We start from the raw sequence: 27,999 nt of genomic DNA, 5'->3' as shown, positions 1-27,999 counted from the left end.
GCTCTTTTCCAGGTACCGCAGTGAGAAGATGACGATGAGCTACACAGAGTACCTTGCCCATCGTCAGCATCATCACTTCCAAAATGGTATTGGGCACCCCCTTCCACCATACAACCATTATTCCTGACACTGAGCCGCATGACCAGTCACTGGACCTCTCTGCAGACCTCTTCCCAGGAGACCCTGCCCCTTCTTGGTCTAGCTATCTCTATTACTGTACCATTTTATGATGATAGTTTCCGTTGCCGTGTTGAGGCTCCTTAGTTGGTTCAGCTCATCACGGCAACGGGAGGGAAAACCGCGTTACTACAAAGATCCCATACTTTTTTATTACCTATTCACTGCAGATTTTTTTGCAGCATATACCCTTGGGTTTTTTTATGAAAATTTAAATTTCTACTTCATTAACATCGAATTATATCAATCAAGGCTTTCTGTGACTGGATGGAAGGAAGAGTTTAAGGGTTGCAGTTAGGGACGCTTTGCTTAGCGAAAAAGGCATTCATGGCTTTTGCATTAATAGGTGTGACAGGGAATGAAACATATCAGATTCAGGTATTAAAGGAGACAATGAATTGCATTTCCATAACATTCTCAATAAGGTGTATGCAACATCTCACCCTCACAGTCGAGGTTCCACGTAGCTTTGTCCGTGATCTGCAGGTGCAGCACGTGCAGCCGGAACGCCAGGGCTGACACACAGAATGCTTTTTTTTTTAGGGGATGAAGAGAAGCGATTACGTGTACAGGGAGAGGTGATGTTAACATGGCAGCATTTTCCGAATCAAGTGGCCTAATTGATAGGGCATGACATAATCCAGCAGGCTCCCAGATCCCTTTGTCTCCCGTTGTGTGCTGGGAATCACAGGCAACTCAGCCCTGTCAAGACTCGTCATTATAATGCATTTGTAATGAGACGATGCCTTTCTGATGACTCAAATTAGGAGTGACATTTGTTTTCTAAAAACAGCTTGGTGAGTAGCAGATGTCATATTAGGAAGAAAATGGATTTAGATTTTAGTGCCTTTGACTATAACATAACTATATACTTATATATGAAATCCATAGGAAACATATAGCAAATACTCCAGATGTTCTTGCAAACCCTGTTAAAGCTGCTCTGCCATCAGGGTTTTTGTTTCTGTTTTTTTATTTAAAGTGAGGGGTTTTTTTGTGAGGTTTTTTTTTTTTAATAATGAACTTATTTTGGAAAAGAGAAATCCCAGTTTTGTTCTTTCATCTGCACTTGAACTTGTTGAGTTTTTTCAAGTCATAAATAGTTCAATCAAGTTAACTATTGTTTAAGAAAAGAAAAAAGATTGTTGTGAGAGAGCCAGGACAAGTATGCCGTACTGTTACGTGTTTTCATCTATTGCAGGAATAGTGCTTGAGAGCTGTAAGTACTGTATAATAATTCTGATACCCCTCCACACGGTAGAAGAAAGAAAAAAACGATTGGAACTTTTTCCTGCTGTAAAAATAGGATTTAGTACAAGGTATGTGTGATATATTTGCAAGCCCAGTCGATGGCAGGAGCTCACTCCTTCCTCCTGTGCCTGCAGAGCTCCCACTGCTGCTGTTGCAGCTCGGTGTGTGTTCTAGGGGACAGCACAGGTGTCTGGTACAGAAAAGACCTTCCTGATATGTGTTAGTAAACCACAGGAAACAGAAATTCCAGTTATTTTGAATAATGAATGTAAATATAGAGAGATATAAAATTCAAGTAGAGAAAATCCATTAAAATTCAGTTGTTAAAAAAGATTGGACGAACTGTAAAAATGTTTCAGTAGGGTTTCAAAACCAGGTAAGGATAAATTATGCTCATCCCTTATGCAAGGTTAGCTCTGCCACTTAATTTCTATGGAGGTTCTTGTAGAAGGTCTTTGGTGTTCCTTCATCCACAGCATTTATGTCCAAATATTACCATTTTCAGTTGCGATGCCTTAATTTATAAGCGGAGGGCCTGAAATTTCAGGAGCCAAGAGATGCCAGCCAGAAGCTGCAAAAATTAGTAGATGTTTATACAGAGGCTATTTTGGATGATAATACTGTTGTCTTGTTTCTACTTGGGGAACACTTTTAGATGACTTAGTCTTCAAGTGGAAATGTGAACAAGTGGCTACCTGATAGAGTTGTGTTGTTTTGTTTTTTTTTCTTGCCCTTATAGGGAACCTGAGCACAAACTGAATCATTCTGCTGCAAAAAAAAAAAAAAAAAAAGTCATTCAACCCCATCTTTATCTGTCATCTCGTTACAGCTCGCTCGTGCTTCTGCATGAGCTCATTGTTAGAAGTTTTTTAAAAAGATCTATTATATATAAAAATATATATGTATTGAAAGGTGCTAATCAACCTCAAGAAGGTCACGTGACTGGTCATGCGGATCTAAAAATCATATCAGATTTTTTAAAAAATCTTCGATATATGCAGATGTTATACAGAATTTCTTACCAGTGTAATAATGATATACTGATGAATAAACAATCCTGCAGGTTTTTAAGGACAAGGTCAGCAATACTTCCCACCATGGCTTGGGGGAGAAAAGGATAGTTTTGTCTCCTTTTTGTACACAGCATAATGCACAATGCATTTTTGTCTATCTCTTAGTAGCTGTTGCTTAAAAATATAGTTCAAGGGTGTTACACAAACTGTAAAGGTGTGCTTTTGAACCGAGCTCATGCCAGACCCTTCTGGACCAGAGTTTTGTATCACTAATTAAAAAACTGTTACAGAGTCTGCGGTCAATCAGATTGTATGATATTTTTCTTGAAGATTGGAATAATCAGTCTACCTACAGTGTTTCTAGGGCACCTACCTCCTCAGCACACGGTGCTGAAACTGCTGCAGATTGTTTCTGTGTAATTGTGGGTTTCTTTGTACCAAACGTGCAGCTCACTGTGACATGCACTGGCACAGAATAGGTCTGTTTGCTTAGAGCTGATCAACAATTGCTCTCACAAATGTCATTCCCTTGGAGTTATGTTTAAGTACCTCTCAGTTGTATTGTTGGGGTTAGCTACAGATTTGTTTTTCATTTGGGGTACTTTATAGAGGTTAAGGTACAACCAAGTAGCTTGTATTTCACTGTTCATTAAGTTAAATGCTGATTTTTTTATGAGCACTACTCAGTTTGCCTTATTCCAATAAGGAGATCGTTGGGGGCTTTTTTTTTTTTTTTTCATTCTCTTGCTCAATGTTCCTAAAAACCCTGTTCTGTAAACTGAGATAGACAACCAAAACCGTAGACTCGAGGTGAAGCAGCTGTTACCCAGCACTGCTTCGAGTGGCCTTCCCACAGCCCGGGCCTGCCCTCAGAGCCGCTCTGGAGCCCAGGGGGGCACAGCCACTGCACACCTGGTGTTTGTGTACCGACCTCTCTACTTGTCTTGGACCGTGCGGGTTTTTAAAGTTGTTGTCTGGAGTAGGTTACATCTCTTATGTGTGTTAGATCGAACCAAAGAAGCCTCCAGCCATGCCCAAATGCTGCTCCTAAAGCCTGCCTTCCAGTCCTTACGAGAATCCCTGCAGGATTAAATGTGTTAACTTTTTTATTTTTGTACAGTTTCTAACTGATTTTTTGCTAGTGATGTTAATTAAGTTTATTTGGGGAGTCTGAGTATCTCCTCCATTTAAATAAACTGGTGACTTTCCTTTTATGTTAAAAAAAAAAAAAAAGGTTTAAAAAAAAAAAAAAAAAAAAGAGAAACCCAAAGTGTGCCTCTCAGATTTAAGGGTTTCTGGTTACATTTATTCTTAAGACCAGCAATGATTCTTTATATACAAAGATATGTTTTCCTCGTTTTTTTATTACTGTTAAAGAAAAAAAAAAATAAAAAAGATAAACCTCTTTCTTTGCTCTGGACCCAGTAATTGCGCTGGTACATAAACGCACTGAGAAAACAAACTTTTGTTTGAAACTTTTGTAACAACTTATGACTGTTTTTGTATATCAAAGTTGATTCTTTTCAAGATATTTGGATCTAGTTTCTAAGTTATTTTAGCGTTTTATATGTTATAAAAAAAAAAAGAAAAAAAAATTACTTTAAATTGTTCACCAGCATCTTGAGTTATCTTCAATGCCATGGTGACACACAGGGGGCTTAGAGCTACCTGGAGTAGCTTGTAAAGCCTCACTCTTTTCCTTCCTTCCTTAGCAACTTGATTGATTACAATAATATCACAGATTACCTGAACCCCCTTCCTTTATAACTAGATCCTCCTTCCTTCCACATTTAATTGCTATTAGTGTGAAGAAACTGTTGAAATGGGCATTTAATATAAGTACGGCTTAAAAAGAGAAAAATGAGGAAAAAGAAAAAAAAATGCTAGAAGGTTATCTGTGGGTCTGTGAGATATGGCTGTGGAAAGATATTGTAGTAGTTTTAACACTATTGTTATTACCTTTTAAATCATTTACCCAATAAAATAAGGAAAAAGAATCACCATTTCCTTTTATGTCTCTCTGCTTAATTGTGTGGCTTGGTCAATGTTTTTATGTAAGCATTTGTACCTTGTGCTGATGTCAAAGGCTAATGGTGTGTTAGAATATTTTCCTGGCATTAACTGTCTTTCCCTTCTGTCTGCTGTGGGAACAGGCTGGGGACAGGCACGTGCAGCTTTCAGTCTCATTCAGAAGGGAGTCAACACTCCAAGTTAAATCATTTATATTAGTTACATCAGTTATTATTTAGATCAGTATATTGGTATTAATATCAAATACCAGTTCAGTTTTATACCTTTTATGTTGAACTTTAGACATGGAATTCTGTCCACACCTGAGCTTCTTCCTGGGAGACAGGGAAGTGGTTTCAGTCTTTTTAAGCAGAACTTCCTCACAGAACCAGTTGCACTGGTGTAACCAATAATGGCCTACACCACTTACAGACAGATTGTTCAGCACAATATTGTTGCAAAATGGGTATCAAAGAATCTCTGTCACAGCCCCAGTCCAGCTGGTGGCAAAACAAAGTACCAAGAGAGGCAAAACTCCGTTGGAGAACTTTGTTCCCTGAGCCAAATTCTTGGTGCGCTGAGAGACACTTTCTGCTGAGTCCTCTGTTGGATAATTCCTGAGACAAAGCATTCCATCTCCCTGGAACTCAGGTCTGATTTTAGAAGGGGTTTGTTTGCCTGTGCCTAATGCAATATTCATAGCTCTGCTGGCTGGAGATGCAAAGTCTTTGAAAACAAACCAGTGGGATCCATGTAACCTTTGGATGCTGAAGACTGATGCAGCCATTACTCCACTTGCTCTGAAGGGAAACCTGCCCAAGTAAATAGCTTCCATTGCTGGTTTAGTATCATTAGTCTGAACTGCATAAAAACCTTCCTAAAACCCTCAGGCCATTGAAATGCAGAGCTAGTTATCACTCCTACCCTGAGTTTCCCACTCTTCTCACTACTTTAGCCAACTGTAGTTATCATGCTATTAAAAATCAAACTAACAGAGTAGTAGTATGGCTGGTTCAGAGGTAGAAATTTGCTTATTCTTACATATTTGTTGGTATTAACCAATGAAAGGCTGATTTCCAGTTACTTATAGAGAGCTGTCGAGAATAATTAGCAGTGCCTGAAAAGGGAAATTGCATTCTTGGTTCATCTCAGCCTGCCATACAGCACCACACTGGAGTTCTCCTTAAGCTGTTATAGCAGGGTTTATACTGTTCCAGAGAAATTAAGCTGGATAATTGATTCTGTTCCCCAGCTGCCTGAAAAATGAAAACCTCTGAGATGCATATATAATTATACAGGTGGGCATATCCAGTATGTTCTTTTTCCAGGAACAGGATTTGCCAGGAACCTCGCACAAGGAAATAACCTGCTTGTCTGAGCTGTCCTGGGTGACAGGAATACATTGATCTAATGGCAATAATATCAGTTACAGCCAGAAGCATTTCTGAAGTGCATTAAAAAGACTTTGCCATCACCTCTGGTGTGGGGCTGTCTGAGGGCAGCACTGCAGCTCCCACAGCAGCTTCGTGAACAGAGTTTGGAGCTGAAAACTTCTGTGCATGTTCCCCCACCTTCTACTAAAGTGCCATGAAATGGGAACTGTAAGACAGTGCCAAAGCTGGGTGGGGACAGTGGAGGAAGCCTCACGGTACTGGAACAGTCTTTCCTGAGCTCTTTGCCTGAAAGACAAGGACAGGAAATATTTAAACAGCGATTAAAGGATTTACATCCCACAGTGAGCTCTGCCAGTGAACTCAGGCTGTTGGTGACTGGCAGGTAGCAGGCACAGGTCATACTGAACTGCTTAAAATGTCCAGAAAGCCCAGGAACCACTGTTCTCCCAGGAACTGCTGTGTGCAAAGAGATGACCTCAGGCAGTACAGGCTGTTTCACACAGGAACCTCCAGATTTTGTCCTGACTTATAATTGGCTAATATTTAGTGACTCTTGACTGTTAATGTTACAAACTGAAGTGGAAAGGCAATTTTGGTTTTCTTACCTAATTATAAAAAATCTTAAGACAAACTCCAGGTCTGGCACAATTAGAATGATAACAAAACTGTCCAGTATCCATTAAAATGCATTTATTTGTTTTAATTCAAAGGCTTAACAACTATTTGCCCAATGATCTGTACTTAGGGCACAACAACAAAAAAACCCCCATCATCAGACCAAAATACAAAAACAAGTACACAAATTACCCCGTATTTGTAAATGTTACCTCATAACCAAGGTTTAGCACATTAAAAAGTTTACAAAATTCATAACACTCTTACAAATTATTCAGAACTAACAGCATATATGGCAGTTGAGCTCATCCACGGCCATCCTTGCCCTTGCCAAACGAGTCTGTGCCTGGATAATGCTGGAACTGAAGGGTGGGGTAATCAGATCTGCAAGTTCCCAAAGACCCCTTTGTGGTCCAGCCCAGCTCCAGCTCCCTGGCACGGCGTGGATGGGGAGAGCAGGGAATGCTCACTGATCTGCCTGCTGCGTCCTCTGCAGCATTGGGATAATGACTCAGTAAATGCAGAAATAATTTAAAAAAAGTACAAAATTGACCCTGAAGAAAAATAAAATTATTTATAAAACAGCTTGGCTTTGATTAAGTTACACCAACAGCTGCGAGACAGATTTACAGCAATATCACTTAGGAGCACAAGATCACAAAATCAACAGATTTGTTACGAGTCTTGTCACTGTAAAACTGAAAACATCAAAGCTGACCTGTCTGCCTGCAGAAACCTTGCACCTCCTACCTGGGCTGGCATGGGCCCTCTTCCTGGTTTTTGGCCTTTTCAGAGCTTTGCTAACAATTAGGACTAATTTAATTGCTAAGACTCCACCTCGAGCAAAACGACTGCAACACAAGAAAACAGCACAACTCAATTTTCCATTAGCTATGGATGCATAGAAAACAAATGCTTCTGGTTTAGATGCAGAACTTGGGACATAAAAGTACAGCCATTTAACAGTTGCAAATAACCATTTGTGAAAGAAAAATACAACTGGGCTTTAGAAAATGCTATCAAATATACACAAATATCAAATCCCTGATTGTGGCCCGAAATAGAAATCTACAATTAGATTGGTACTCTTCTCACCTCAGGATTTGCAAATGGACTGACTTTTCCTGTCTCCCAAGTTCAGCAAGGCAGCAGCTGCTCAAGCACATGAAGGCTTTGCCCATAAGCAGCATCTTTGAACCGTAAGAAGCTGAACCAAAACCAGCTCTGGGTGCATGTTCATAGACTGGCTTTTCATCAGTTGGTACATGCATGGTTCATTTTCACCCTTCAAAAGAAACAAGATGCAAATTCTGCTTTGGTGCTTAAATAGGAAGGAGCTAAAGGAATAGATAAAGCTCCAACACTGTTCAGTGTCTGAATCCTTGGAAAAATAGCACTGCAGGGGTCCTGGACAGCTAAAGCTGTGGGGCAAGGCAGTGGGTGCAGAAATGTTATTGGTTTCCTTCTGTGCTTTAGAGGGCTGGATAAAAAAAAAAAAACTCATCAGTAAGCAAGTTTATTAAAGTTAATAATGCTCTGTTTACAGGTACATTTGGAAATGCAGCCACTCGGTGGCAGCAGGAGCAGTTTCCTCGCTCCTTGTTTCTTTTGAAGTGCCTACAGTACTAAAAATCTGAGGGCTCTGTTCAGAGCCCTTAATACACACCAGTGTTTTTGGGAAGGCCAGGCAGCAGCGCTGCACAAGGGTTTGTTTTCTGGGATTGTGCCCAACTTGCTCTTGGACAGCACATGGGCCCGCTTTGGGGTGAGGTTTTACCCTCAGCTGTGGGGAATGGAGGGTGTGTCTGCACAGCCCAGCTCCTGCTCCAGCACTGCCACAGCTGTGAGTGCCACCACAGAGGATTGGGGCACATTTGACCAGGACAACCCTTTCACTTGCAGGTGGCACTTGCAGCTCTGTAAAATCTCAGCACCAGGTACCGGGCAACAGCTTCAAGTTGTCTTGCCATGGATTGTGTGCGTAATACCCCAGCACAGAAAGCAATCAGCTCCCAGGAGCAGCAGGAGAGTTTTGTTCTTCCATTTCCAGCATAAATAAGCATAAAAGCAACCAAAGAAATCATCTGTATATTGTAAGTGCCTATAAAAGAAACCTTCAGGGGAAAAGAAGAATCAGCCTCTGTGAGGGAAAACAACAAATAAGTGCTACAGAGATGAAGCTTTCCCTTTCTTTCCCATATCCTGCATGCACATGGAACAAGCTCTGGCTGGTGCACATTCCCAACAGGTACCAGAGACAGATGAGGAATGAAGGGTAAAGGAGGAGAAGTTCTATGATGGTTTCTTCAGAAGTTTGTTCCCTTTCTGTTCCCATTCTGACTTGTCCTTCCCTTCAGCAGAGCCTCGCTCTCAGCTGGGTGGGTGCAGTTTCTTGTGGTGGTTCACCATAACCAAACATGAAGTACTAAGTTTTTAAAGCCTTCAAAAAGGGGCACAGGGAGAGAGGGAATAATTTTGGCTTTTGGACCTGTCACTACAGGAAAGACATTGGGGCTCTGGAGCATGTCCAGAACAAAGCAGCAGAGCTGCTGAAGGGTCTGGAGCACAAGTCCGATGTGGGGCAGCTGAGGGAGCTGAGTGGGCTCAGCCTGCAGAAAAGGAGGCTCAGGGTGGACTTTGTCATCAGCCAGGTGGGGGGCAGTCTCTTCTCCCAGGAAATAAGCAACATGACAAGAGGAAACAGCCTCAAATTGCACCAGGGGAGGTTTAGATTGGATATTAGGATAAATTTCTTCACCAAAAGGGTTGCCAAGCATTGAACAGGCTGCCCAGGGAAGTGGGGGAGTCACCGTCCCTGGAGGTATTTAAAAGGTGGGTGGATGTGGCTCTTGGGGACATGGGTTAGTGGTTGGCTTGATGATCTGAAAGGTTTTTTTGGACCAGCAGAACAGGGAAAAGCACAAGTCAGCCCAGTGACCACCAGCCAGCTCTGCCCCAGGGTGGGAAGGAAGGCTGGAGTGACCACTCAGTGGCTCTGCTGTCACAGCCAGGGGTGCAGGAGGTACAACTGCACCAGGAATCCCTTCAGCCAAACTGCCCCAGGCATTTCCTTCTGTCAGCTGGGCCATTCCTGCCACTGGATTTTAAGTCAGCCAGAAGAGCTCACAAAATTTTGCATTCCAAGCAAAGAGCCTGCACTGAGTGAGACACCTGAGCTCATTTAAATGCTCCTGCAGTTTTAATTGACCAGAGGCAGTCAATGGTGGCAAACAGCAGCTGGTTTATAATTGTTTGGAATGCCCTGAAGCATATGACTATAGATGGGAAATGTTATAGTTTAAAAAAAGAAAAAAAAAATTAAAATAAAAGACTGCTACTTATAGAAATGTTTCAGTAACTACAATATTCTGAGGGGGAAAAAAGGAAAAAGATTCTTTAAAAAACAGTAAAGATTTTTTAAAAAAAGAAAAAATGTAGTTAAGCAAATAATAATGCAAAATAGTATTTGGCAAAATTTGACTAAAATCATTCTATTGTAATAGCAAATATTCCTTCTAAACAGAACTGAATCCAGCATAAGGCATTTTGCCGAATCCTTGAGTAAATAAATAAACCAAGATTGGTACCTGACAGTAGCTACAGGTTGGGAAGAATCACTGTTTTGCTCAGCACTCCCCAGGGAATGAAGTATATTAATAAGGGACAGGCTTTAACATCCAGCATTGGCATCTCCCAGCAACGTCCTGCATTTCAGCATGAAGGACTGGATCTGCTGAAATAACCAGCAAGAACTTCCAACCCTTCAGCAGCTCATCCAGGGGTCTTCCACAGCTGGATTCAGTGTGTGTATATATACATATATAGAGAGAGTGTATGTATGTGTATATATATATATATATATATAAACACACACACACAGCAAGGCATGGAAGAAAACCAGAAACTAGCCTGTAAATCAGAATGTGGGACAATATGGTTCTGATTGAAGTGTACTTTTTTTAATCATACAGAATCAAAATATCTGAAGTAGCCACTTCTTCTCTCGCCAACGAAAATTTTTCTTTCTTAAGGAAAACAGACAAAAAGGCCAAAATCAACCACTTCTTGTTCTCCCTTATTTCCTTCCTGAGGTATAAATGGCTGTACCCTAACTTCAGAACATCCCTTCAGGTGCTGCAGCTGAAGGAGGTATCGTGGTTTTGGTTTATCTTACAAGTCACAGCTTTGATAACTCAATGAATGTATAAATTGCAACAAACTTGTGTGCAACAGAAACCTGCAGCCCCGAAACCCAACAGCCTGGGAAACAGAGTCACAGTTCTGGAAGAACACGCTCAGCATTTCCCATCTTTCTGCCCAGCAGTTTCTCCTCTAGCTTTGCAAAATTTGAACAGGTACACACATTTTACTGTTGATCCTTCTGCCCATCTGCATCCTGTTCTCCAAAAGACACGCTGACAGGAAGATTTCTTACCAGTAAACTGGAACATGTTCTTTTCAGTAGAGGCCTGCACTGATTTGACATTCCTTTTTATACCTGTATTTTAAAATCAGTACACAGAATGTATTAGAGAGAGAACAGTTTCATTTTGTTCCTTTTTTAACCAGTCTGCTCAGCGAGGATCAGTGTAGACAGAGCAGGAATGTTTCAAAAGCTACTAAGTAAAAAAAAAGAGAACTCTGATCTTTACAATGGACTTTGTATCTCCACTCCTCCTCCAGTCTAAGCTAAGTGAAAAAACATCTTGTTCAAAGTCTGGATAGAAGAGTAGATGCAATATCTTATCATAGCTTATACATAGCATGGTCTTTTGAAATGATTTCCACATGATTTTTTTCCACTCACCCAAATAAAGGTACCTCCAAAGCATCAAGATACGATGGGACTTCACTAGATGGATATTTACCCACAGCAGCTTAGGAATTAAGCAGTTGATTTAAAAAAAAAAACAAACAAACAAACCAAAAAAAGTATTGTTTGAATGAGTTATTGTTCCCCAACATTTTCAACCAGCCTAAAGAAAATACAGTAGAACCTCACTCCTTTGCACTTACGACTGGGAGATTGTTTCCTGGGGCTGTTTGGAACATTCAGGTTCTAAGAGCTAAGCCAGGATGATGTGGCTCAACATTCACATCAGAGGAGTGTTGCAATGCAGCATCATTTCCTCTCCCATGATATAACTGTACTTTTATTTAATGGAAAATAAGTCCAAACAAGGTAGCACTGCCACTCTCTTTGCTGGAATGTGGACAGGCCCCAGCCTAATTTTAAATGGTGGCTTAGCAAGATTCTACTGTAATCTGTACAAAATGTATAAAACACAAACCTTTCCCAGAATAAGGCCACTAATTTTGCCATTGGCAATAGGCAGTGAGAAACAGCAGGTAAAAAAAAACCCTCACTTGATTACAAAGGTGTTTCTGAGGCAATAAACCGTGGGGAGAAGTATAAATTCGTTGTCCTCTCATCCCTCCTCTGTTTTCCAGTATCGGTGTCTCTGCTCCCTGCAGGACTCCACGGGGTGACATTTCAGTCTATTTTCTTAGCTGGCAGTCTAAGCAAGTCCATGCTACATTTAAAGATGGGGACAGCACTGTGAAACAGGAGGATTACAAGCTTCCCATGAGTCATGGTCATCACAGTCTGATGTCCAGATGCCCAGATCCGATACCAGGGCCCGTAAAAAGGATCTGAGACGGCTGGGCACAACATGTTGTTCAGATTCACTTCCGTGACCTGAGGAAGCGACAACAAATGTATAAATGAAACAATATTTTTGCTTTTGCACCAGTTTTGAAATTATACCATAACAATAGAAAAATGTTTAGGTGACACTTTTGCTCGACACAAATAGGGCAGCTTCCAGAAAGAAAGCAGATCCAAATTTTACTGTGCATTCAATAGATGGATTTATGCAAGTTTATTTCATTTATTATTTCATAATCAATCTATGAAATATTTTACCAGTACTTGTGAGACACGAGATACAAATGCTCGTTAGAACATGCAATTTGCATACAAGCAGCCTTATCAAAAATTTGCATGCAAGTTCTTATCCATGTGGATCTGGACACTGGGAAACAAACTAGGCAGTGGTTTTACTTTGGATGTACTTGCAAACTATTTATTAACCTATGTTTACTTACCAGTCCCAGAACCTGCAAGATGCTGAAGTGATACACAAACATAAACCCCGTGGATAAAAGAGCCCACCAGAAATTGCAGAGTGGCTCTGGAGTGTAGATACCTTGAAAAGAAAGGAGCACATTAGTATTCAGCTGCATTGCTGTGTCCATCAAACACTCACTCAACAATAATCCTCTCTCTCCTGCTCTGTGCATGTCAGGGCATCTGGCTCGAGCTGATAACCTACTCAATGCCATCACAGTAATTAATATTTGAGAGCTTTAATTCTTACCTGGAGCATCCTGAACAGCTTCTTCCCTCCTTCTGGTCCAGCAGTAAAAATAGGCAATATGTTCCCTCATTATATTTGCCTATTTTTCACCACCACCACTAATTTTTACCTCATTCTTCCTTCTACCACAGAAGTACTACATGATTTTAAGATACTGGACTACTGCACAGTGAATCTTCAAAAATCAGGTTATTTATACTTAAACATCTGCTTCTTGCAGGGCCCAAGACTTCAGCCTGCACAGGACTGGCTTAGGCAGCAGCAGGTCCTGCCCAGCACTGTGTCAGAGCACAGCATTGCCACTTCCTCATTTAATGGTTGTTTAACAACTATCAAAGAGGAACCTGCACCAATAATGCCAAGGAACAGAAAAGCTGTAAAAAGCAGTCAATCCATCAGTGAGAGGCTGTGCTTTTATATGAAAACCGCTGTGGTGGTAAACCTATGCTGTAATCAGTAGATATCACAGATACTGCAAAATACTTTTTCCCTTCAAATGAAGTAGCAGATACAATGTTATTCCCACCTTTCTCCCTCCTCCTGAAACCAGGTTTTGTCTATTTACTGACAAAACACAATGTTCCCTGATCTAGAATGTACCAAGGAAATTAGATCTAATAAAAGTACCCACAGATACATGACTATTTTGGGAATTAAATATTCAAATTTCATACAGTGAGAACAAAACCAGTTTAGAGAATTCTTAAGACTCTTACTAGCAGCCATGAAAGTTTTAGTGTAAGATATGTGGGAAAAGAATATTATTTTCCTTATGACTTTAATAACTTTAACCTCAGAACACAAAAGAAAGATGCACAATGTCATGCTGCTCAGCTGCTGTAAGAGTTCCAGAGGATTATAAAAATACACTGCCAATTTTTATCTGCCTTTATCTGCTCTCTGATCCATTAGATATTATTAAATATTGGGCTGTGTATCCAGTACTCAAAGGACAGCTTACAGCACGGAGTGCAATATTGATACCAGCCTTTGCTGGCACGTTCAGTAATTGCCAGGAAGTAATTACAGACTTCAGCATACGCTGCACAAGGGTACTGGGAACTCAAATAACTCCACATGCAGAGTTCAGCGACCACAGAACCCACCAGGCCACAGCTGCTGTGAACATGCCTGTGTATGGCACCCTGTGTAAACACAAGTAACTGCTGTTACCACATCACCATATAATGGTGCATCCCTTGCCATGTTTAAAGTCTCTAGAGGAATGCCTCCTCAATCTGTTGCCCTTTTAAGATCCTTTTTCTGCGTAGTTTTCTTCCACAGTTTGTACCCATCATGCCAGTTCAGGCTGATTTTGCAGTAGCTGCCTGAAACAAGTTCAGTTAAAACAGCATTTCATGAATGGCACAAAATCAAAGTTACCTACACGCTGTTGTCTAAAGCTGCACAGGAACACACAGGTTCTGCTGCCAACCCTCAGAGCAAGACATTGATTGCATGTTTGAGTGACAGCAGCAGCACATCTGCACCCCTCACATCCCTCCCTGGCTCTAAGGAGAAGCTGTATTCCTGTAATTACCCAAGGAATGACTGCACACCGTGTTTCACTGAGCAAGCCGTGACTTGGTGCAACCAGGGTAAACAGGAGCACAGAAGCTGCTTGGAAAGCAAAAGGCAGCTTGTAAGATTGCTTACCCAGCAGGAAAGTGAAGTTCAGAAGTGCCTGAACTGTAAAATCTAAAAGGTAAAAGCGAACTCTCCATGAACAGCTTTAAGCTCTACAGGTAAAGGGAAAAACATTCACAGAAGTCATTCTTGGAATGCAAGTGTGAGCTTGGAGCTGGCATCCTATTTAGAAAATGGTGCAGGAATCCTTACTTAAATAGCAACAATATTCATTAAACTCCATGGCCTGAAAACATCAGATACGTGACACCACCTTGAAGATGGTTCTTCATTCCAGAGAGCAAGAGAAGGAGGGACCAGCTTTGCTGTCACGGTGCAGGAGATCATGGCTCTATTTTTGGCTGCACCAACTTTAGGTGACCTGGTCAAGCTTTACAGAAACTCTTTGTGCTCCTTCCTCTGCTGTGAGGAAAACATCGTTTGACTTGCAAAATTTATTTATATTGTCTTTGAAGTTCTAGGTGCATGTTTAACCTAGATACAAAACACAACATAAAATTTAAATAAGGTATCAAAGCAGCCCCTGGGAACGGGCCGAGCAGTGCTAAACCAAATTAGGTTTCACGTGAACTCATCTGTTGGCAATTGCCTGTGTTATTTCAAAAGTGTCTGACAAAGCCTGGTGGTTGGAAAGCTAAAACTGAGAGACCTCCATATCCAAGTGATTTACAGTGCAGGTAGGGTGTAAACACCAACATAGACAAGTGGACCCAGCTATGAAATGAGAATGGAGGGAGACAGCAGTCATTAAAAGACCAAGGAAATTGCACAAGATAACAACAGGATCTGTGGCATAATTTGGCTTTGAACCCAGGCTTCTCATGTCCAGCTTCAATCCAGTCAGGGAATGGTGTTTCAGAGGTCCCTCAGGAGAGCTGTTCAGGTTCCCTCAGCCAAGAATTTCACTCTGCTACATCCTCTCTCTGTTGCAAAACTCCAAAACATACATCAGCAACTCTTGCTCTCTACAGATTTTTGGTCTTGCTTTGTAATAGAAAAATCCCCCCTTGTTAGACTTTGGAATCCTTAAAAGAATGGTGTGATTTTCAGCAGCAGCATTATTTGGCCATCAGGGGACAAAAAGGAAACACTGACCTTCACAGGAAAACATTTCACAGCACTCTGCATTCCCAAGTGTGCCTTGGGAAACCAATTTTAAATTCATACCTGGGATATTTTCTGTACATTTCTCATTAGATAAATAACCACTACAGATTTTATTGCTCCACAGTCCTGCTATTCAACAGATGGCTGTTTAATGGAGCAGTGTGGTTCCTTTCCATAGGACACAGTCTGTTAACAGGGACACAACACCAGGAAAACTGAGACCCAGCTGAGGGGTTGTTTCAAGGGCCTGTGTTGGCTTTGGCAAAAGCTTCTGCAGCTTGAATAGGAAATCAATTTTAACAGGTAGCAGCAGAGAGTTTCACTCTCTGTTTACTAAGGATCATGGGCAATTCTTATACATTAAGCATGTAAAAAATTTAATCCAACTGCCAGTCTGGCACTGATCTCATTCTCAAAAACACTCCTGGCCCAGACAGTTGAGACCATTCCTAATCAGGGTCATCTTGGTAAGTTGTACATTTGCTCCACTGTTGAAATGGCATGGCAGGGGACATTTCAGTTTAATTTAAACTTCAATACTTCAATAGCATCGATAGGAAGGATTCCATATAGATCAAAGAGTTGGGCATTCCTTGTCTGCTTCTGCAACAAAATTTTGTTGACCTTGAACGTGCCAAGTTGTTCACTTTGCCATCTGGGAAATGGAAGCACAGCTTTAAAAATCTAAAAAATCAACAAAGACTCCATTTCTTTTATATTGCTCCCCCTCAATGTCCTGTGCTGGTTCAAGTGTTCTTATGAACCATTATTTTTATCTTAAATTCTCAATACATAGGCTTGTAGAAATTTGAATGCAAGTTAATAGAAAGTGATACTCCTTTTGTAATTCTCTGAAAGCATAATGGAGGAGAAAATTACTCCTTTGTTTGAATTAGAAGCTAGATACAGTACAAATTTTTAATTTAGTAAGGTTTTAAATAATCTCTTTAATTGTCTTGGTTTCCATTCCCACTACATTTGATAGAGTTTTATGAGTTTTCCAGCACTCTCCTTCAGCAGTCTCACAATTACAAGACCACCTGCTTAATCCAAAACTCACAGCAGGTATTACAATTCTCTCATTTTCCAGCTTATTAAAATGTGAGGGCAAATTTATTTTCGTTTTATTTCCCTTCATCAAAGGGTTAATTCTAATTGTGTGGCCTACTGAGCTGGCCTAGAGACCAAACTTCCTATCCAGAGGAAAACAGGAAAAAACGTTCTCAGGAGGATGGTCCTGAAATCCACTGTTTCCCCTACAGCTGTTCTGACTCCCTTTGTAGATTTCAAGACTCCCTTATGCCAGGAGGTTTCTGTTTCCCCTCAGTGCCAGCTCCTCTCATCACAACCAGCTCACACAGGGCTCTTATATTACCTGCTCCTCTCAGGAACCATTTTTTATTCTCCATAAAGAAGCAGCAGTTCTTCCTCTGCCTTCAGACAGTAGCAGCTCTTCTAGATGCTGGTACCTGCCCTTCTAAATTTCTCCATCTCCCAGAGGGAGATTTCATTTTTCAAACAAACTGTGGCTGCCCAGTGCACAGAGCTCAGAGGGTCACAGAACAGACACGTCCCCTCCTCTTCCTCTCCAGGTCTCTTAAATCATCAAACGCAATTGTCCTGGAATGATCAAGCCACAAAGGAGCCTGAGCCTGCAGCCAGAGTGACAGCACAGCCACCCTCTGCTCCAAGTGCCACAGCACAGGCACAGCTGGACAGCAAACCAGACATCCATGTCCAATGCATGGGATGCAGCAGGTGGACAAAAGCTGGAATAGGAACATGGAACTGCCAGCAGGAGAGCGGGGGAATAAATAGTACCTAAGAGTCAACAGATCTCCAAGCAGCTCAGAGGTTCAGTGAAAGAGCTGTTACATTATCAAGGATGGAAATGAACTGGATTTATTGCCACCTAAATATATCCAGGAATAAAGTGATACTTTTCCTGGGTTGCTACTGAGGTGTATAGCAAAGCCTGCTTTAGAACTCCTTCAAAAAGCTAAGGATAGACCAAGCCAAAGTGTCACAAAGTGGAAAAGTGGCTGAACAAAGGGGTGCAACAGCTAAAAAAATTTCTTTGAATATGGTAATCCCCCACTCCAGCCAGCAAGTCCTAACAGCCAATGGAAAGCACAACTTTAGATCCCCCATTGCTTTAATTGCACTTTCCTAGTTTACAGCCACAGGAAAAACGATCCTTTGGTCTGTGCTCGGTATCTGTGTTCCACATCAGCTTCCCCTCGGGTCACACACTGCACTGCCCCCACAGAGCTGTGCTGAGCTGCTCCTGCCCAGCTTCTGAAGCGTGACTGAGGCATTCATTCTGCATGAGAGGGGAAAAAAAGGAGGGGAAAGAGATCATTAACTTCTCCTGCCTTTCTGATAATGCCACAGAACTTCTCTCTTTCGATGCCAGTTTTGAAGACTCTCAGATCAACATAGAAAAGGGTGTTAGGACCTGAGTCAGAGAGACTGGATCTTCATTGCTTATAAAGATACAGCACGTGCCTTAAAAGAAGAAAATTGTGACTCGACTCCCAGCAAACAACTCAATTATTTAGGGTGTCTGTGTCTGTCCACTTGTGCACAGCAAATCAGCTCTTAAAACACACAGAGCCAGACCACAGGACTGTCCAGGATCTGCAAGGCCATTACTGGCAGGTGTGGCTGAAGAAGAGGATTTCTCCCCCTAAAAAAACACGAGCCCACCGAATCCTTTCCCTGCCCGCACCTTGCGGACAAACCCGCTGGAATCGGGAATTCCAGGCTCGCGCAGCTCCCTCTGGCGGCCGCGGCCCCGCAGCGCAACCGCTCCAGGGCATCCCGGAATTCCAGGTGCTGCAGAGCAGGAACGAAATCCTAAAAAAACTCAACATCAGCATCCTCTTCCACTTGCTGAAGTCCCTAAGTCAGCTAAATAACGCTGGCGATCTCGAAACACAAGACAGAATCTCTGAGCTCCACTGAGAGGGAGCTGCTCTAAGTTAATCCTTATTTCAATCTGTTGTGGAGTAATATCATTTGCTCACTGCTCTAAGGAAATAACAATTCCACTTTGATTATATTCAATATTATTTGAAGTTCTAAAATAAGGTGCACACCTAACCTTGTCAAATCCATCTGCAAACCTGACCAAACCAGCTTAGGGACCAAGACAGTCAGGAACTGAGAGTCTCTGAAGCTCATGCAGCGCAAACTCGATTTTTTTTTCCCATTATCTCAAGAGTATACAGTTAAAAAACTAAGCTGTCCTGAACACCACTAATACCTGGATCTTAGAAGGTCAGGTTAATGCACTGTTGCAATAGTTGTGGCAGTTTGAGACGTGACACTTGCTCAGCTGTCACCTTCCTCAGCCTTCTCCCCACGGTCTGTACCCCAGTGACACAAAGTATAATTATCAGATCACACTCATATGCTTCAGAAAATCAGAGCAGTTCTAGAAGGAAGGTTTTTGAGGAGCTTTTTGAAGAAGAGGTTGGTTCCATGCTCTAAATCTGCACTGCTGTGGTTCTGGCCTTCTGCCTCCCACCTCGACCATTCACGGCACCTCCCTTTTCCCAGCATTCACACTCCCCTGACATGAGTGACCCAACACAAACTACAAAAGCATTCAGACTTTTTTGAGAGGGAAGCAAGGGTCTCACTTCCTAAGGACAAGAGAAAACAGTGACCTGCAGGTCACTGTTCAGCCCATCCATATATTTCTGGAATGCTGTGGCCTGCCCAGATGCATCCTGTCATTTTGGGCAGCAACCACAGGTGACACAAGGTGAGATTCACCCAGAAAAATAAAAGTGCCAACTGCAGACATACTCCCTGTAAGAACTGCCTTGGGTTAGGAATCTCCTGTGCTGTCCTGTTACATCCACACTGCATCCATTTTGCATGAGAGTCTCTTAGTACAGCCAAGAAAGATGAGCCACTGTGCATAAACACACATTTTGTCTGGCCCACGTGTGTGTGTACGTGCATGTATGCACTTGGGAAGAAGGTATGTTAACAAAGGGAAGTAGGAAAGTTTATATTCACTCAGTACAGAGGGGAGAGGACATTCCCCAAGAGGGAATATGTCCTTGAGTTTCAATGAGTTCACTGTGCTACACTGAAACCTGGCTTCTAAGTCTCACCCAGGTCCTGCTAAGTGTGGTAAAGCCCCCACACTTATGGGGTCAGGAGGGACATGAAGGTGATGCTGCCAGTGCATCATGACCTGTCTTGCACCACTGGAATGAATAGCAGGAAGACACTGAAAATAAATTATTACAGCTCTTGCTTACTGTCACCCAATTTCCTTTCAAAAAGGAAAGGTGTCAGCAGGGAGTCAGATGTGCATGCATGACCTGATTAACACGTCAGCAAACTTGGGCGTGCAGTTCTGCATGGACTGAGCCTCAAACCCACCCTGCTTCAGGTGTCCTGCTCCCCCTGCCTCTGAGGAATGTTTGGACCCCCTTAGGGCCAGATGTCCAATAAGACTGAAGTAGCACATTTTTCCATATATGATCCATTCCTTGTCATTTTTCCAATTTTCTGCCCTGCAATTACTTCTCTCAGTCACAATCCATACATTCACAGTTGCAAGTTTCTGATTACAATAACAGTGCTGATCAATGTCAGCGATGAAAAAAAGCAATTCTCACAAGATATACTTAGGACAAAGGCCTGTGTGATCTACCCAGAAGGTACTTTAAACAGAGGTGCCAGTGAAATGACAAAACACTAACAAATGTTTTCATGCTGAGCAATTTTTCCATCAAAAATCACGCATTAGGTCGCCTGTGGCACCATAACTAATGTGGGAGTTCCTGGATGTCAATGAATTACAGTCAGTCAGGTGACAGGAAGGCAAGTGCATAAGACATGGAACAGTTATTAGTTACACAGCCTTAGTTACAGAGCAATCTCAACTGACAGATTTAGCCAGCCAAGTTCTTTCAGCAATTTCAATGCCATCACATCGACATTAGATGGCAGCAAATGCCTGTAAGTTAATACAGGGCAGGAGTTTAGAAAACTGGACCAGGGTGACAACACCTGACCCTTCAAACTGCAAACACAGTCCTGTCAGTCCCAGGTCCTGAAGAACCCCAAGAACCTCTATTTCAAAACAAACAAACAAACAAACAAACAAACAAACAAAACTTAAAGGAACACATCAAGTGACATCCAAGGCCAGACCTTAAGACCTTTTCCTGTGAATCATTTTTGTGCAGTTCCACTCAGCAGGTTACAGTGCAACACAGTCACTGTAACACAGAGGTTACAGTGGAATAAGAGTGAAGGATTGTAATTCACTGCTGGTATAAAATACAGCAGATTCAACAGAATGAAAGAGGCTGATTCTGCTTGTTCTGAGCATTTTCTAAACTGCATCCCACGGCTCAAATCACATCACATCATTGTGGTTTTCATTAAAAGCCGCTGAACCCCTGGACCGTGAGTTATCATCTTTTATTGCCTGAATGAAACAATTCAGCCCTGCTAGAAAATGCAGCTGGAGGCATGTGAACACTAGAGGGGAGCAGAGCATCACACCAGCTGAACCCACACTGCACTCCCTTCTGAGGAAAAATCACTGGTCAGGGGAACAATTTGGGATTCCCAGACTTACTGAACTGTTATGGCATAAGAGAATGCAAGATGGGATAACAAGCAAGCCAGTTCATGTGTCACTGCATTTCATTAGAGCTTCAGAATTTCTGTAACCTGACTCACTAGACAATTAAAATTTACGTGGGATGTAATCATGATTTTTTTTTCAGCTCATTTTAAGTTCCAGTACTAAGAAGACAAAGGTTTTAAAAATACATCCCCCCAACAACTTGAGAGTGTTACAAAGTGGCAGAAATGCTACTCAAAAAGACAGTGCACATTATACCAACACACCAGTGATATCCCTTTGGGCAATATACCTTTTTTTTAATTTCCATTGCACTGCCTGACACAAGTTGCTGTTACCTGGATTACAACTCCAACATCAGAACATTGGAAATTATTAAGTAACGACAGAGAAAACTGGTTAAAAAAAGGGTAAGAATAAAATTGGTGGTATCCAGTAAGCACATTTCTTTCATTGCATGGGACCAATTCAATCCATAGGGAGTAAATTGTCAACATACCTCCTTTCTGCAGCAGATAGATGGGCACAACATAAAGCATCACATGCTGGATATAATAAATTTCCATTTCAAATGGAAGCTGTGGAAGAAAGGAAAATATTTGTAAATATTCTTCATCAACAACAACCAACCAAGTTACAAGGAACCATTCTCCTTAGGACCCGTGACAATGCATTGAGTTCAGTTATTTTATCATCTCTTTGAGTGACAAAACTCTATAAATGCAGTCTTGTATATATACATTGATATACTTTTATATATTAATTACTGAGGAGGTCTCTGCAAAAGAAAAAACCCTCAAAGTGCCTGATTTATAGCAATCTGCATTCATGTGTGGAACTGCTAAGTTTGACCAAATATAAAATAAAAAATAACAGGTATTTTATCGGTTTTAAAGAGAAGCTGCAGAAGCATGTGGGTAAACAAGTTACCAGTTAGTAGTAAATCATTCATTTCTCAGCTGCTGAAAACTTTGGGAAGTTACGATTAGTCATCTGTGTGTTTAGTTGAATTAGTTGGGTTATTTTATTCCAAATATTCTGTATCAGAAGATAAACCCAAGCAAGGTAATGGGATGCAAACACAAGAACTCCATGGAAGTTGTGAGGTTTCCTGAATCTGAACCTTTCCTGCTGTCCCTTGTTGAAGAGAGCAAAGCGAGGGAATTAAAATTTGGGAAGGAACTAAAGCAGTTTTCCTAAGTGGAGAAAAAGCTGCACCTCTCCCACTTCAGAAACAATTGCTGCTGAATATAAACACTAAACGTGAGGCAGGCACTCCTGCCAAGGAGCATTCCCTGTTTATCTGAGGTTTCAAAAGGGCTTCCACACTCAGAGCTGTGAGGGTCTGTCACACCAACCCTGCACTCAGGACACTCCTCACAACACAGGAACAGTTGTTTGTGCTGCAGAAGTGTTGACAATATATTTTTTTGTGTGTGTGTAAAACAAAACATCTCTTTCCTCACTGTTAGAGATGGCTTGTTCTGAAGCCTGGCTGATCATGCAAGTGCATTTCCTGCTGTGGAGCTGCAGAGTTTCTGTACAACCAAGCACTCGAGTTGCACAGCCAGGCTACAAAAAACAGGAACCAAAAAAAAACACACCAGAGGAACTATAAAGTTGTACTGAGCAACTGGCTCACCCAGACCTAAATAAATAAACTTTTATCAATAAAAGATTCACTCACAGATAGCAGAGAGGCACCCTCTGCATGCAAAGAGAAACTGTAAGTGAAAACAAGGCACAAGGGACCACCCAGCAGTCGGTTCTCAGCTGGCAAGCAGCTTAACACTTTGCTCTGTTTGCTGAAAGTAGTGCTTTTCCCTCTTAATTATTTGTATCTTGGCTCAAGCACTTCCTCCATCATTCTGTGCAAACACTGCAGAGGATGGCAGAAAGGGAATAGAAAGAATTCAGCTCCCAGGTTCTGCTCTTTCCTGTAGCACATCTGGCAGAGAGCCCAGCAAACAGCAAAGGTTGCTCTGTACCAGCCACCCTCTTAGACATCACCATCACCAACACCCTCACACCAGTTTAATGCACACAGCGTGTACAACTGCCCAGAGATGCACCAGCCCTGCCTTTATCACCCACCAGCAGCCAAAGCATGATCTCTCAACAGCCCCCAAACATTTCCATTGTCCTTCCTTGTGCCAGTCAGATAAAGCCAGTCTAGAGATGACTTAATGAGCCACCACAACCTGTGTCATTCTGCTGTGCAGGCACAGGCACTTCAGGCAAACTATTTAGTGCAGTGAATTATTATTTCAACAGTCAACAGCATTACACAGGCAGTGACTGGAGCGTGCATGGAATGTACTCAAAGTCCTGCCCAGAGTATGGTTCTGCTCCTAACACAGATTTAGAATGTGTACCTCTCAGGCCAAAGAGTTCTAATAATAGAATACAGCAGCTTCTGGAAACATTAAAACTGCACCATCTCAGTCATGTGAGCGGAGACAACAAGTCCAACACCTTTGGGACATGTCCTGTTTTTTACTTTATCTATATCAACATTTTCAGGACATCAGCTTGTAAAAAAAAAAAAAGCCAAAAACCAACCACTTTTAAACCAGCAGAGTTTCCTTTACAATTTGATTAATGCAATATGAAAGCACAAACAGATCCAGTTACTCTCTCAACACTTGGAGTCTTTGTGGCAGTCAAATGAATTTACCCACATAGCCTGGTTATCAGGACCTACACTGTGTTCCACATAATATAAATACAGGGTAAAAAGAAATCTGTCTACTCCTGTATATCCTCTTACACCTTTCTAGGCTCCCACTTGGGAACCTAACAAGCCAATTCCCTTGGCATCTTCTTCTCTATTTGCTTAAGGGTCACCAAAGATTACCCTGCTGTTAGTGTGAATAGTTAATACCGACCAAGAATTATTCACATCATGACAAAGGGATGAAATTATGAGAGAAAATTAAAATACCCTTTATTTCTGAAAGGATAAGAACCCACACAATAATACTGTGAGTTCTGAAGAAGACACAGTTTTATCTCTATCCAGTGCCTATTCCAATGCACAAAATTTAATTCCATCAGCACACCATAAATAAAGTAGAAAATAACTGGAGTATTTAGGTGCCAAATAATTACAAGTGGGTGCATCTGTTGCACAAGTCTGTTAATTGTTGACACTTCAACATCATGCCAAGGCAGGAAAATATTTTCTTGGAAAGAACAGAATAGACTGACCTCATCTTTCAGGCTACATTTGTTTGGAACACTATTCCAGGTGGCCCCATTATAGCCCAACAAGATTTTTGACAAGTACAGTTTAACTGAAAGATTAAAACAACAAAAAGGTAGAAACTTTCTTCTGTAGTTGCAGTGAATATCTCAACTCTCCATTTCCACTGCCAACAGACTACAAGCTAAGAATAATTTTGAAATGACTGAGGTTCTAAAAAAAAAAAAATAAAAATTTAACAGATGCATTATAAGAAAATGGAAACCATGAAATTATGCCAGAAGCTTCGACAAATTTATTTTTCAGGCTAATTTAACATTGAAGCAGATATACAAAAAGAACACTTACAATGCACTCAGTAATGTAATTGGTAGCAAAAACATGTGACCCAACAGACTGTGCCACAAAATGCTGTAAGAGGTGTTCTGGAAATTGCACTGAACAGGTTAACACTTGGAAGCAGAACCCTGATATCCACTAAAACATCCACAAAGTGGTGATGCAACAACTCTCTTCCATTCTCTGTCTCCTGCCTTTTGTCCCTTCCAGATTGCTGGCAAGTGCAAATAAAACTGCACATCTAATACCTTTTCCTGCTCTCAGTGCTTTCATCTCCCTAATGACACCCAACATGCCAGCTGTTACACACAGGCCTCCTGCTGAACCTGCTAAATTAGCAGGTGTCTCCAAACAGAGGCTGCAGATCAACCCCATTATCTGCTGCCTGCAAGATTCCAAAGGATCACATGGAAGAGGCAGCTCGAGGAAAATGTCAGCCGAGGACAACGAAATACCTACCACAGGACAACACCCAGCTGTGCATCAAATAATTCACAGAGACAACACACATTTCACACTCTGGAAGGCACCAGGGAGGCATTTGGGCACTTAGGGCCGTGCATCCCTTTGGCACAATCCCTCAAAGTGGGAGGCACCAGCCTCCTGCTCTCCAGCTCCACTGACCTCGGAATTCTCTCTGCCCCAGACCATCCCCCTCCCCACACTGATCAATTTTTCATGCTCTTTGTGTCACACATTGTATATTCCAACTATTTACAGACATATCTAAGTGTATAACATTTTTGTATGAAAATGAACCTAAAATCTCATAAAACTGAAATTTGAAGTTGCTGCACAGAGACACAACAATTCTTGACAACCCAAAGTTTTTCACTTAGATACCATAAACCACAGCAGACAGCTCAGACAAAATTATTGGGATTTTTTTGAAATTCCTACTAAATTTCAGGAGACATTTCCTGCTTTCAGGACAACGTCAGTGTAAACAGCTACAGTGATAGTTGTGGAGCTGAATGTCTGTCTGCCAGGAGAGGATCTGGGTCAAAGCAGCAGCACTCTACAACATCACCCACATTATCTTGTGCCAGAAGAAACACTGAAAAGAGGAAAGCCTAGCAAGCAGCTGTTAGGCCAAAAATATCCTAAGTTGTATTTATTCCAAAAATATTTGCTCTTGGACATTGTCCTTTGGCTCCTCCAATCCTAATTATGGAGAAAATTTTGTGAGTAGTCTGCATCTTTCTTGTTTAATCACCGCTGCCCTAATAGGAGTGAGATTTATGATCATGGCAGAGAAAACAAAAGCTAATGAGTTACTAAATACTGCAACATTTTATCCTTCAGAGGTTACCCAGGAAAATAATTTTGTCATGCTTAAGGTTATATTTACTTGAAAACTAGATGGCTTTAAATGCAAAATAAAAAGATTTATCCTTATCAGGAAAAAAAATCCCACTTGTTTTATTCATTTGATGCCCTTCAGCAGTATCAAGTTTTAATAAAACAATTGCAATCTGCACATTTATAACAGTTTATAGTTAATCTTATTTAGACAGTTAATATCTGCAAATGGAGAGCCAATAACAAGATTTGCAATGGAGTCTGAAGTCCACAACAATTTTGTTAATAATATTAATTCATGTGCTATATGGACAGTAGGTTTAAGAATCTTACCAGGCACAACAACAGGTTAACTCGAGTTTTACAGCAGATTTGAAAACTTAGATGGGAAAAAAGAAACCTGCTGTGCCTAATCTTGGGAGAGAGGGGATGGCAGCCAAGAACAACATTTGGCATTTTCCAGGCCAGAGGAATCTTACATTTACACAGAGTCTGAAAAGCCTGACACTGAATTTTGACCACGTGCCACCAGGTTAACCTGTGAAAGCCTCTTCCAAAGCCATTAAGCTTCCCCTCCTTTAAGGCCAGGATGGAACAGACACTTGGAATACTTGGAATACGACAGTGTTGGCTTCTCACACCGAGTTACAGACACCCCAAAAATCCAAGGTTGGTATTTTGGCTCCACTGTGATGACCTGTACCAGGAATCTACAGCCTGGTAAAACAAACTTTAAAAGGCCAAACAAAGCAAAGCTCTGACATCTTTCCAAAGCAAATCTTCCAGAAATAAATTGAAAAGGAGGAAGAAAACTACAGTGCACTCACCAGGCGTGTGTTAACAACAGGAAACAGCAAAGCCAGCAGGGCCCCGTTCAGCATGTGCATCTGCAACCTTCGGAAAAAGATGGGATACTCTTTTCACAGGTGGAAATCCAATGCAAGGCTTTTCTGTATTATCTCTTCAATGAAAGGTAGCGAGACATTTCAAATTCTTTTGGCTTGAATTTGAATAAAGTCACTGTTAAATGCAATTAATGAGATGTTGCCAAATGCAATAACCAGGACAAAACCCTATCTTTAGATCCACACTTGTAGAATTTCCTAAAGTAGGACTGCTTTCTATAATGAGCTTTGGATTCCTAGAAAGCCTGGACTGTCCATAATCCTGTTCACGATGCAAGCTGCTAGATAGCTGGAATTCTGCTGTTCACTTGTCTTCCAGACCTTAAAATAGCATATTTGATAACAGTTTTTATCCTGCTTAACCCTGAGAATGCGTAGCTTCAAAGTGAAGCTTCGGGAATTTGGAAGAAGTCCCTTAAATAAAAGAACCACATTTATCAAAATGCAACAGCAAGTCCTAAGCAAAGCACGAGGCAGGAAAGTAGTGTTATAATACTGCATATTTTAAAACAGTCTTTCAGACATAATTTATATGCTGTCAGGGTGTCAAAATAGAGATACTCAGTCTGCAAAAAAAACCAACAAATATTGTGGCCTCTGCTCTATAACCTTTAGCAATGATTTCCTGGACACCAGACACACTTTTCACACCCTCCAAGGAGACACTGGCACAGGATCTCTATAATCCCTGCACAAATAATAAGGAACAACAGGGAAAAGTTGCAGACAGACAGTAACAGGCATTCCTCCAGCATCATTTTTCCAGTAAATGCCCAGACTAAGACAAGAAAGAGCCACATTTAATGTCAGGGTGGCAATTACAGCCATTCCTGACTGCCATTCTGCCTGGGAAGTCCCCTGACCCTCCCCACAACACCACTAATTCAGTCCTTTAGCTGCTCACTGGACTTTGCTGCTGTGGCCCATTAGAGCCTCCTGTGGTTCCTAAAATAACAGTAGCAGTATTTTAGGAGAGATTGCATGGATTTCAGAAATACCCAGGTCAGCAAGAATTTGCATTAACCATT

At 41.5% G+C, this 27,999-nt stretch overlaps 2 protein-coding genes across 2 annotated transcripts in view; one reads left to right on the top strand and one right to left on the bottom strand.

Moving 5' to 3' along the window:
- Positions 1-4,444, top strand: part of AMMECR1 (AMMECR nuclear protein 1) — a 93,996-nt gene extending 89,552 nt beyond the window's left edge. Inside the window, 1 exon segment of the mRNA XM_050310569.1 lies at positions 13-4,444. Coding sequence (XP_050166526.1) covers positions 13-127 — 115 coding nt within the window. The 3' untranslated portion in view covers positions 128-4,444.
- A 2,071-nt stretch (positions 4,445-6,515) lies between these two features.
- Positions 6,516-27,999, bottom strand: part of TMEM164 (transmembrane protein 164) — a 33,365-nt gene continuing 11,881 nt past the window's right edge. The window contains exons 4-7 of the mRNA XM_050310570.1: positions 26,894-26,960; positions 21,720-21,798; positions 12,572-12,672; positions 6,516-12,161 (exon numbers count right to left, since the gene is read on the bottom strand). Coding sequence (XP_050166527.1) covers positions 11,955-12,161; positions 12,572-12,672; positions 21,720-21,798; positions 26,894-26,960 — 454 coding nt within the window. The 3' untranslated portion in view covers positions 6,516-11,954. The remainder of the gene's footprint in view (positions 12,162-12,571; positions 12,673-21,719; positions 21,799-26,893; positions 26,961-27,999) is intronic.

Source organism: Myiozetetes cayanensis, unplaced genomic scaffold (assembly GCF_022539395.1).
Source record: "Myiozetetes cayanensis isolate MyiCay16 unplaced genomic scaffold, myiCay2020 scf15, whole genome shotgun sequence".
Classification (NCBI taxonomy): Eukaryota; Metazoa; Chordata; class Aves; order Passeriformes; family Tyrannidae; genus Myiozetetes; species Myiozetetes cayanensis.
Note: the sequence above shows the minus strand (reverse complement) of the source record. Positions and strands in the feature narration are given on the sequence as shown.